The sequence below is a fragment of the Coregonus lavaretus genome, assembly GCF_964263955.1.
Source record: "Coregonus lavaretus genome assembly, contig: HAP1_SCAFFOLD_129, whole genome shotgun sequence".
Taxonomy (NCBI): Eukaryota; Metazoa; Chordata; class Actinopteri; order Salmoniformes; family Salmonidae; genus Coregonus; species Coregonus lavaretus.
The window spans coordinates 942,542-954,464 of NW_028156273.1; the positions used below are offsets into that span (position 1 = coordinate 942,542).

The window sequence follows — 11,923 nt, forward strand, 5'->3', positions numbered from 1 at the left end:
CTATAGTAGTAGTAGTCTGTTAATCATGTCTGTCTCTAGTAGTAGTAGTAGTCTGTTAATCATGTCTGTCTCTAGTAGTAGTAGTAGTCTGTTAATCATGTCTGTCTCTAGTAGTAGTAGTCTGTTAATCATGTCTGTCTCTAGTAGTAGTAGTAGTAGTAGTCTGTTAATCATGTCTGTCTCTAGTAGTAGTAGTAGTAGTCTGTTAATCATGTCTGTCTCTAGTAGTAGTAGTAATAGTAGTCTGTTAATCATGTCTGTCTCTAGAAGTAGTAGTAGTCTGTTAATCATGTCTGTCTCTAGTAGTAGTCTGTTAATCATTTCTGTCTCTATTAAGTAGTAGTCTGTTAATCATGTCAGTCTCTAGTAGTAGTAGTAGTCTGTTAATCATGTCTGTCTCTAGTAGTAGTAATCTGTTAATCATGTCTGTCTCTAGTAGTAGTAGTCTGTTATTCATGTCTGTCTCTAGTAGTAGTAGTCTGTTAATCATGTCTGTATCTAGTAGTAGTAGTCTGTTAATGATGTCTGTCTCTAGTTGTCTGTTAATCATGTCTGTCTCTAGTAGTAGTAGTCTGTTTATCATGTCTGTATCTAGTAGTAGTAGTCTGTTAATCATGTCTGTCTCTAGTAGTAGTAGTCTGTTAATCATGTCTGTCTCTAGTAGTAGTAGTCTGTTAATCATGTCTGTCTCGAGTAGTAGTAGTCTGTTAATCATGTCTGTCTCTAGTAGTAGTAGTCTGTTAATCATGTCTGTCTCTAGTAGTATTAGGAGTCTGTTAATCATGTCTGTCTCTAGTAGTAGTAGTAGACTGTTAATCATGTCTGTCTCTAGTAGTAGTAGTAGACTGTTAATCATGTCTGTCTCTAGTAGTAGTAGTAGTAGTAGTCTGTTAATCATGTCTGTCTCTAGTAGTAGTAGTAGACTGTTAATCATGTCTGTCTCTAGTAGTAGTAGTAGACTGTTAATCATGTCTGTCTCTAGTAGTAGTAGTAGTAGTCTGTTAATCATGTCTGTCTCTAGTAGTATTAGGAGTCTGTTAATCATGTCTGTCTCTAGTAGTAGTAGTAGTCTGTTAATCATGTCTGTCTCTAGTAGTAGTAGTAGTCTGTTAATCATGTCTGTCTCTAGTAGTAGTAGTAGTCTGTTAATCATGTCTGTCTCTAGTAGTAGTAGTAGTCTGTTAATCATGTCTGTCTCTAGTAGTAGTAGTAGTCTGTTAATCATGTCTGTCTCTAGTAGTAGTAGTAGTCTGTTAATCATGTCTGTCTCTAGTAGTAGTAGTCTGTTAATCATGTCTGTATCTAGTAGTAGTAGTCTGTTAATGATGTCTGTCTCTAGTAGTCTGTTAATCATGTCTGTCTCTAGTAGTAGTAGTCTGTTTATCATGTCTGTATCTAGTAGTAGTAGTCTGTTAATCATGTCTGTCTCTAGTAGTAGTAGTCTGTTAATCATGTCTGTCTCTAGTAGTAGTAGTCTGTTAATCATGTCTGTCTCTAGTAGTAGTAGTCTGTTAATCATGTCTGTCTCTAGTAGTAGTAGTCTGTTAATCATGTCTGTCTCTAGTAGTATTAGGAGTCTGTTAATCATGTCTGTCTCTAGTAGTAGTAGTAGTAGTAGTCTGTTAATCATGTCTGTCTCTAGTAGTAGTAGTAGTCTGTTAATCATGTCTGTCTCTAGTAGTAGTAGTAGTCTGTTAATCATGTCTGTCTCTAGTAGTAGTAGTAGTCTGTTAATCATGTCTGTCTCTAGTAGTAGTAGTAGTAGTAGTAGTAGTCTGTTAATCATGTCTGTCTCTAGTAGTAGTAGTCTGTTAATCATGTCTGTCTCTAGTAGTAGTAGTAGTCTGTTAATCATGTCTGTCTCTAGTAGTAGTAGTAGTCTGTTAATCATGTCTGTCTCTAGTAGTAGTAGTAGTCTGTTAATCATGTCTGTCTCTAGTAGTAGTAGTAGTCTGTTAATCATGTCTGTCTCTAGTAGTAGTAGTAGTCTGTTAATCATGTCTGTGTCTAGTAGTAGTAGTAGTCTGTTAATCATGTCTGTGTCTAGTAGTAGTAGTAGTCTGTTAATCATGTCTGGCTCTAGTAGTAGTAGTAGTCTGTTAATCATGTCTGTCTCTAGTAGTAGTAGTCTGTTAATCATGTCTGTCTCTAGTAGTGATAGTCTGTTAATCATGTCTGTCTCTAGTAGTAGTAGTAGTCTGTTAATCATGTCTGTCTCTAGTAGTAGTAGTCTGTTAATCATGTATGTCTCTAGTAGTAGTAGTAGTCTGTTAATCATGTCTGTCTCTAGTAGTAGTAGTAGTAGTAGTCTGTTAATCATTTCTGTCTATAGTAGTAGTAGTCTGTTAATCATGTCTGTCTCTAGTAGTAGTAGTAGTCTGTTAATCATGTCTGTCTCTAGTAGTAGTAGTAGTCTGTTAATCATGTCTGTCTCTAGTAGTAGTAGTCTGTTAATCATGTCTGTCTCTAGTAGTAGTAGTCTGTTAATCATGTCTGTCTCTAGTAGTAGTAGTAGTAGTCTGTTAATCATTTCTGTCTCTAGTAGTAGTAGTCTGTTAATCATGTCTGTCTCTAGTAGTAGTAGTAGTCTGTTAATCATGTCTGTCTCTAGTAGTAGTAGTAGTCTGTTAATCATGTCTGTCTCTAGTAGTAGTAGTCTGTTAATCATGTCTGTCTCTAGTAGTAGTAGTAGTCTGTTAATCATGTCTGTCTCTAGTAGTAGTAGTCTGTTAATCATGTCTGTCTCTAGTAGTAGTAGTAGTCTGTTAATCATGTCTGTCTCTAGTAGTAGTAGTCTGTTAATCATGTATGTCTCTAGTAGTAGTAGTCTGTTAATCATGTCTGTCTCTAATAGTAGTAGTAGTCTGTTAATCATGTCTGTCTCTAGTAGTAGTAGTAGTAGTCTGTTAATCATGTCTGTCTCTAGTAGTAGTAGTCTGTTAATCATGTCTGTGTCTAGTAGTAGTAGTAGTCTGTTAATCATGTCTGTGTCTAGTAGTAGTAGTAGTCTGTTAATCATGTCTGGCTCTAGTAGTAGTAGTAGTCTGTTAATCATGTCTGTCTCTAGTAGTAGTAGTCTGTTAATCATGTCTGTCTCTAGTAGTGATAGTCTGTTAATCATGTCTGTCTCTAGTAGTAGTAGTAGTCTGTTAATCATGTCTGTCTCTAGTAGTAGTAGTCTGTTAATCATGTATGTCTCTAGTAGTAGTAGTAGTCTGTTAATCATGTCTGTCTCTAGTAGTAGTAGTAGTAGTCTGTTAATCATTTCTGTCTATAGTAGTAGTAGTCTGTTAATCATGTCTGTCTCTAGTAGTAGTAGTAGTCTGTTAATCATGTCTGTCTCTAGTAGTAGTAGTAGTCTGTTAATCATGTCTGTCTCTAGTAGTAGTAGTCTGTTAATCATGTCTGTCTCTAGTAGTAGTAGTCTGTTAATCATGTCTGTCTCTAGTAGTAGTAGTAGTAGTCTGTTAATCATTTCTGTCTCTAGTAGTAGTAGTCTGTTAATCATGTCTGTCTCTAGTAGTAGTAGTAGTCTGTTAATCATGTCTGTCTCTAGTAGTAGTAGTAGTCTGTTAATCATGTCTGTCTCTAGTAGTATTAGGAGTCTGTTAATCATGTCTGTCTCTAGTAGTAGTAGTAGTCTGTTAATCATGTCTGTCTCTAGTAGTATTAGGAGTCTGTTAATCATGTCTGTCTCTAGTAGTAGTAGTAGACTGTTAATCATGTCTGTCTCTAGTAGTAGTAGTAGTCTGTTAATCATGTCTGTCTCTAGTAGTAGTAGTAGACTGTTAATCATGTCTGTCTCTAGTAGTAGTAGTAGACTGTTAATCATGTCTGTCTCTAGTAGTAGTAGTAGTAGTCTGTTAATCATGTCTGTCTCTAGTAGTATTAGGAGTCTGTTAATCATGTCTGTCTCTAGTAGTAGTAGTAGTCTGTTAATCATGTCTGTCTCTAGTAGTAGTAGTAGTCTGTTAATCATGTCTGTCTCTAGTAGTAGTAGTAGTCTGTTAATCATGTCTGTCTCTAGTAGTAGTAGTAGTCTGTTAATCATGTCTGTCTCTAGTAGTAGTAGTAGTCTGTTAATCATGTCTGTCTCTAGTAGTAGTAGTCTGTTAATCATGTCTGTATCTAGTAGTAGTAGTCTGTTAATGATGTCTGTCTCTAGTAGTCTGTTAATCATGTCTGTCTCTAGTAGTAGTAGTCTGTTTATCATGTCTGTATCTAGTAGTAGTAGTCTGTTAATCATGTCTGTCTCTAGTAGTAGTAGTCTGTTAATCATGTCTGTCTCTAGTAGTAGTAGTCTGTTAATCATGTCTGTCTCTAGTAGTAGTAGTCTGTTAATCATGTCTGTCTCTAGTAGTAGTAGTCTGTTAATCATGTCTGTCTCTAGTAGTATTAGGAGTCTGTTAATCATGTCTGTCTCTAGTAGTAGTAGTAGTAGTCTGTTAATCATGTCTGTCTCTAGTAGTAGTAGTAGTCTGTTAATCATGTCTGTCTCTAGTAGTAGTAGTAGTCTGTTAATCATGTCTGTCTCTAGTAGTAGTAGTAGTCTGTTAATCATGTCTGTCTCTAGTAGTAGTAGTAGTCTGTTAATCATGTCTGTCTCTAGTAGTAGTAGTAGTAGTAGTAGTAGTCTGTTAATCATGTCTGTCTCTAGTAGTAGTAGTCTGTTAATCATGTCTGTCTCTAGTAGTAGTAGTAGTCTGTTAATCATGTCTGTCTCTAGTAGTAGTAGTAGTCTGTTAATCATGTCTGTCTCTAGTAGTAGTAGTAGTCTGTTAATCATGTCTGTCTCTAGTAGTAGTAGTAGTCTGTTAATCATGTCTGTCTCTAGTAGTAGTAGTAGTCTGTTAATCATGTCTGTGTCTAGTAGTAGTAGTAGTCTGTTAATCATGTCTGTGTCTAGTAGTAGTAGTAGTCTGTTAATCATGTCTGGCTCTAGTAGTAGTAGTAGTCTGTTAATCATGTCTGTCTCTAGTAGTAGTAGTCTGTTAATCATGTCTGTCTCTAGTAGTGATAGTCTGTTAATCATGTCTGTCTCTAGTAGTAGTAGTAGTCTGTTAATCATGTCTGTCTCTAGTAGTAGTAGTCTGTTAATCATGTATGTCTCTAGTAGTAGTAGTAGTCTGTTAATCATGTCTGTCTCTAGTAGTAGTAGTAGTAGTCTGTTAATCATTTCTGTCTATAGTAGTAGTAGTCTGTTAATCATGTCTGTCTCTAGTAGTAGTAGTAGTCTGTTAATCATGTCTGTCTCTAGTAGTAGTCTGTTAATCATGTCTGTCTCTAGTAGTAGTAGTCTGTTAATCATGTCTGTCTCTAGTAGTAGTAGTCTGTTAATCATGTCTGTCTCTAGTAGTAGTAGTAGTAGTCTGTTAATCATTTCTGTCTCTAGTAGTAGTAGTCTGTTAATCATGTCTGTCTCTAGTAGTAGTAGTAGTCTGTTAATCATGTCTGTCTCTAGTAGTAGTAGTAGTCTGTTAATCATGTCTGTCTCTAGTAGTAGTAGTCTGTTAATCATGTCTGTCTCTAGTAGTAGTAGTAGTCTGTTAATCATGTCTGTCTCTAGTAGTAGTAGTCTGTTAATCATGTCTGTCTCTAGTAGTAGTAGTAGTCTGTTAATCATGTCTGTCTCTAGTAGTAGTAGTCTGTTAATCATGTATGTCTCTAGTAGTAGTAGTCTGTTAATCATGTCTGTCTCTAATAGTAGTAGTAGTCTGTTAATCATGTCTGTCTCTAGTAGTAGTAGTAGTAGTCTGTTAATCATGTCTGTCTCTAGTAGTAGTAGACTGTTAATCATGTCTGTCTCTAGTAGTAGTAGTAGTCTGTTAATCATGTCTGTCTCTAGTAGTAGTAGTAGTAGTCTGTTAATCATGTCTGTCTCTAGTAGTAGTAGTAGTCTGTTAATCATGTCTGTCTCTAGTAGTAGTAGTAGACTGTTAATCATGTCTGTCTCTAGTAGTAGTAGTAGTAGTCTGTTAATCATGTCTGTCTCTAGTAGTAGTAGTCTGTTAATCATGTCTGTGTCTAGTAGTAGTAGTAGTCTGTTAATCATGTCTGTGTCTAGTAGTAGTAGTAGTCTGTTAATCATGTCTGGCTCTAGTAGTAGTAGTAGTCTGTTAATCATGTCTGTCTCTAGTAGTAGTAGTCTGTTAATCATGTCTGTCTCTAGTAGTGATAGTCTGTTAATCATGTCTGTCTCTAGTAGTAGTAGTAGTCTGTTAATCATGTCTGTCTCTAGTAGTAGTAGTCTGTTAATCATGTATGTCTCTAGTAGTAGTAGTAGTCTGTTAATCATGTCTGTCTCTAGTAGTAGTAGTAGTAGTCTGTTAATCATTTCTGTCTATAGTAGTAGTAGTCTGTTAATCATGTCTGTCTCTAGTAGTAGTAGTAGTCTGTTAATCATGTCTGTCTCTAGTAGTAGTAGTAGTCTGTTAATCATGTCTGTCTCTAGTAGTAGTAGTCTGTTAATCATGTCTGTCTCTAGTAGTAGTAGTCTGTTAATCATGTCTGTCTCTAGTAGTAGTAGTAGTAGTCTGTTAATCATTTCTGTCTCTAGTAGTAGTAGTCTGTTAATCATGTCTGTCTCTAGTAGTAGTAGTAGTCTGTTAATCATGTCTGTCTCTAGTAGTAGTAGTAGTCTGTTAATCATGTCTGTCTCTAGTAGTAGTAGTCTGTTAATCATGTCTGTCTCTAGTAGTAGTAGTAGTCTGTTAATCATGTCTGTCTCTAGTAGTAGTAGTCTGTTAATCATGTCTGTCTCTAGTAGTAGTAGTAGTCTGTTAATCATGTCTGTCTCTAGTAGTAGTAGTCTGTTAATCATGTATGTCTCTAGTAGTAGTAGTCTGTTAATCATGTCTGTCTCTAATAGTAGTAGTAGTATGTTAATCATGTCTGTCTCTAGTAGTAGTAGTAGTCTGTTAATCATGTCTGTCTCTAGTAGTAGTAGACTGTTAATCATGTCTGTCTCTAGTAGTAGTAGTAGTCTGTTAATCATGTCTGTCTCTAGTAGTAGTAGTAGTAGTCTGTTAATCATGTCTGTCTCTAGTAGTAGTAGTAGTCTGTTAATCATGTCTGTCTCTAGTAGTAGTAGTAGACTGTTAATCATGTCTGTCTCTAGTAGTAGTAGTAGTAGTCTGTTAATCATGTCTGTCTCTAGTAGTAGTAGTCTGTTAATCATGTCTGTCTCTAGTAGTAGTAGTAGTCTGTTAATCACGTCTGTCTCTAGTAGTAGTAGTAGTCTGTTAATCATGTCTGTCTCTAGTAGTAGTAGTAGTAGTAGTAGTAGTAGTAGTCTGTTAATCATGTCTGTCTCTAGTAGTAGTCTGTTAATCATGTCTGTCTCTAGTAGTAGTAGTATGTTAATCATGTCTGTCTCTAGTAGTAGTAGTCTGTTAATCATGTCTGTCTCTAGTAGTAGTAGTCTGTTAATGTCTGTCTCTAGTAGTAGTAGTCTGTTAATCATGTCTGTCTCTAGTAGTAGTAGTCTGTTAATCATGTCTGTCTCTAGTAGTAGTAGTCTGTTAATCATGTCTGTCTCTAGTAGTAGTAGTCTGTTAATCATGTCTGTCTCTAGTAGTAGTAGTCTGTTAATCATGTCTGTCTCTAGTAGTAGTAGTCTGTTAATCATGTCTGTCTCTAGTAGTAGTAGTAGTAGTAGTAGTCTGTTAATCATGTCTGTCTCTAGTAGTAGTAGTAGTCTGTTAATCATGTATGTCTCTAGTAGTAGTAGTAGTCTGTTAATCATGTATGTCTCTAGTAGTAGTAGTAGTAGTAGTCTGTTAATCATGTATGTCTCTAGTAGTAGTAGTAGTCTGTTAATCATGTATGTCTCTAGTAGTAGTAGTCTGTTAATCATGTCTGTCTCTAGTAGTAGTAGTCTGTTAATCATGTCTGTCACTAGTAGTAGTAGTAGTAGTAGTATGTTAATCATGTCTGTCTCTAGTATATTTGAGAAAAGCTAAATGATGTCAAAAGATGAGAATGCGTATTTGTTTTTAAAAAATCTTTAAGTGTCTTAAATTAAACCCTAATAACTCCACTTCTCTTTGCTTTATCAACTTGAAACTTACCCATAAAGTGTTTTGAATTGTCCACAAGGGAGGATGGATAATGCTTCCATGCAGCCTGCTCATAAGACAGCATCCTGTTACATTGCTGCTTGCAGCTATATTTATTATGACGGAAATTGGAAATGTTCTGAAATCCTGACCTCAAATGTTCTGACCTTGGGTTATTCAGGGATCTAGTCTGGATTTAACCTCGTAGGAAGCAGGATTATAAATATCTGGTCACTTTCCCCAATTTCCCTGGTTTTCCAGAAAACCCGTTTGCAAGTTGCCCAGAATCAGGAGGGAATAAGCAGGAATTCCTCCAATCAGGATTTCTGAAAAACCTGGGGATTTTCGGAAAGCTACCATTTTTTTGCAACCCAAACAGGAAGACAGTTTTTATCATGTGGAGGTTTCATTCAGGTCTCTGTTTAACAGAATACTCTGTCTTTGGCAGGAGAGAGACCAGATTCTCATTCTGACAGCAGGAAGAGTCCTTCAGGGGAACCAGACTTGGAGACGCCCAAACCAGCAAAACAACATCACTGCTCCCACTGTGGAAAGAGTTTTAGCTGGTTAGGGTTCCTAAAACGGCATGAGAGGACGCACACAGGAGAAAAGCCTTTCCAATGTTCCCAGTGTGGAAAGAGTTTTACCGTGTTAGTTAACCTGAAAAGGCATGAGAAACTACACTCTGGAGAAAAGCCATTCCAATGTTCCCAGTGTGGAAAAAGTTTTACCCGGTTAGGGCACCTAAAAGAGCACGAGAGGACACACACAGGAGAAAAGCCTTATCACTGCTTCCAATGTGAAAAGAGCTTTTCAAGATCAGGGGACCTAAAAGGTCATGAGAGGACACACACAGGAGAAAAGCCTTACCAATGTCCTCAGTGTGGGAAGAGTTTCACCCAGTTAGGGAACCTGAAAATACATAACAGAATACACTCTGGAGAGAAGCCTTACCACTGCTCCCAATGTGGAAAGCGGTTTCCCTGGTTAGGGAGTCTAAATTCGCATGAGTGGACACACAGAGGAGAGTTGCCTTACCACTGCTCCCAATGTGGAAAGCGTTTTAACCAATTAGAGCACCTGAAATCACACGAAAGAACACATTCAGGAGAGAAGCCTTTCCACTGCTCTCATTGCGGAAAGACATTTTCCCAGTCAGAGGACCTGAAATCACATGAGAGAATAGAGAGGCTGTGTTCTGACTTGTGTTTTTGACTGGAAATGTGTGTTTTTGTTCATGCCACAGGAAATCACATTGTTTATATGAAACCCGACTCACAAATATAAAGGTAACCCAATGGGTAGAATGGATGGGTGGGAGGTAACCCAATGGGTATGTCTGGGTAGAATGGATGGTTGGGAGGTAACCCAATGGGTATGTCTGGGTAGAATGGATGGGTGGGAGGTAACCCAATGGGTATGTCTGGGTAGAATGGATGGGTGGGAGGTAACCCAATGGGTATGTCTGGGTAGAATGGATGGGTGGGAGGTAACCCAATGGGTATGTCTGGGTAGAATGGATGGGTGGGAGGTAACCCAATGGGTATGTCTGGGTAGGTTGGATGGGTGGGAGGTAACCCAATGGGTATGTCTGGGTAGAATGGATGGGTGGGAGGTAACCCAATGGGTATGTCTGGGTAGAATGGATGGGTGGGAGGTAACCCAATGGGTATGTCTGGGTAGAATGGATGGGTGGGAGGTAACCCAATGGGTATGTCTGGGTAGGTTGGATGGGTGGGAGGTAACCCAATGGGTATGTCTGGGTAGAATGGATGGGTGGGAGGTAACCCAATGGGTATGTCTGGGTAGAATGGATGGGTGGGAGGTAACCCAATGGGTATGTCTGGGTAGAATGGATGGGTGGGAGGTAACCCAATGGGTATGTCTGGGTAGAATGGATGGGTGGGAGGTAACCCAATGGGTATGTCTGGGTAGAATGGATGGGTGGGAGGTAACCCAATGGGTATGTCTGGGTAGAATGGATGGGTGGGAGGTAACCCAATGGGTATGTCTGGGTAGAATGGATGGGTGGGAGGTAACCCAATGGGTATGTCTGGGTAGAATGGATGGGTGGGAGGTAACCCAATGGGTATGTCTGGGTAGAATGGATGGGTGGGAGGTAACCCAATGGGTATGTCTGGGTAGAATGGATGGGTGGGAGGTAACCCAATGGGTATGTCTGGGCAGAATGGATGGGTGGGAGGTAACCCAATGGGTATGTCTGGGTAGAATGGATGGGTGGGAGGTAACCCAATGGGTATGTCTGGGTAGAATGGATGGGTGGGAGGTAACCCAATGGGTATGTCTGGGTAGAATGGATGGGTGGGAGGTAACCCAATGGGTATGTCTGGGTAGAATGGATGGGTGGGAGGTAACCCAATGGGTATGTCTGGGTAGAATGGATGGGTGGGAGGTAACCCAATGGGTATGTCTGGGGAGGATGGGTGGGTGGGAGGTAACCCAATGGGTATGTCTGGGTAGAATGGATGGGTGGGAGGTAACCCAATGGGTATGTCTGGGTAGAATGGATGGGTGGGAGGTAACACAATGGGTATGTCTGGGCAGAATGGATGGGTGGGAGGTAACCCAATGGGTATGTCTGGGTAGAATGGATGGGTGGGAGGTAACCCAATGGGTATGTCTGGGTAGAATGGATGGGTGGGAGGTAACCCAATGGGTATGTCTGGGTAGAATGGATGGGTGGGAGGTAACCCAATGGGTATGTCTGGGTAGAATGGATGGGTGGGAGGTAACCCAATGGGTATGTCTGGGTAGAATGGATGGGTGGTAGGTAACCCAATGGGTATGTCTGGGTAGAATGGATGGGTGGGAGGTAACCCAATGGGTATGTCTGGGTAGAATGGATGGGTGGGAGGTAACCCAATGGGTATGTCTGGGTAGAATGGATGGGTGGGAGGTAACCCAATGGGTATGTCTGGGTAGAATGGATGGGTGGGAGGTAACACAATGGGTATGTCTGGGCAGAATGGATGGGTGGGAGGTAACCCAATGGGTATGTCTGGGTAGAATGGATGGGTGGGAGGTAACCCAATGGGTATGTCTGGGTAGAATGGATGGGTGGGAGGTAACACAATGGTATGTCTGGGCAGAATGGATGGTTGGGAGGTAACACAATTGGTAGGTAGCCTTTTGACCTTTTTATTAAAACAGGTTTGGCTTCATTGGTGGATAGATGATTGTAGATGAAAGGATGGTTATCGAAGGGAAACAGAGTCAAACAAGGCATATCTACATCGGCAGTAAATTAAATACACTTCAACAAAGTCCCAAATCTATTTATACACACAATATGAATCAACACTTGGTAAGGTTTCTAGCAATAAGCAGGCTTTGAATATTATTTAGAGCTCTTAAATCAGAGGTAACTACAAACAATATAAATGTACTATAACAATACTGAAGAGATACACTATGACCAAAAGTATGTGGACAACTGTTGTCAAACATCTCATTCCAAAATCATGGGCATTAATATGGAATCATGGGCATTAATATGGAATCATGGGCATTAATATGGAATCATGGGCATTAATATGGAATTGGTCCCCCTTTTACTGCTATAAACAGCCTCCACTCTTCTGGGAAGGCTTTGCACTAGATGTTGGAACACTGCTGCTGGGACTTGCTCCCATTCAGCCACGATTATTAGTGAGGTCGGACACTGATGTTGGGCGATTAGGCCCTCGGTCGCCGTTCCAATTTATCGCAAAGGTGTTCAATGAGGTTGAGGTCAGGGCTCTGTGCAGGCCAGTCAAGTTCTTCCACACCGATCTCGACAAACCATTTCTGTATGGACCTCGCTTTGTGCATGGTCATGCTGAAACAGGAAAGGGCCTTCCGCAAAC

The 11,923-nt window shown here is 39.5% G+C and overlaps 1 protein-coding gene across 1 annotated transcript in view; it reads left to right on the forward strand.

Annotated features, from left to right (window-relative positions):
* The window catches only part of LOC311126524 (uncharacterized protein), a 62,901-nt gene extending 53,555 nt beyond the window's left edge, over positions 1 to 9,346 (forward strand). Inside the window, exon 2 of the mRNA XM_084200519.1 lies at positions 8,506 to 9,346. Coding sequence (XP_084056645.1) covers positions 8,506 to 9,272 — 767 coding nt within the window. The 3' untranslated portion in view covers positions 9,273 to 9,346. The remainder of the gene's footprint in view (positions 1 to 8,505) is intronic.
* Positions 9,347 to 11,923: the final 2,577 nt, after the last annotated feature.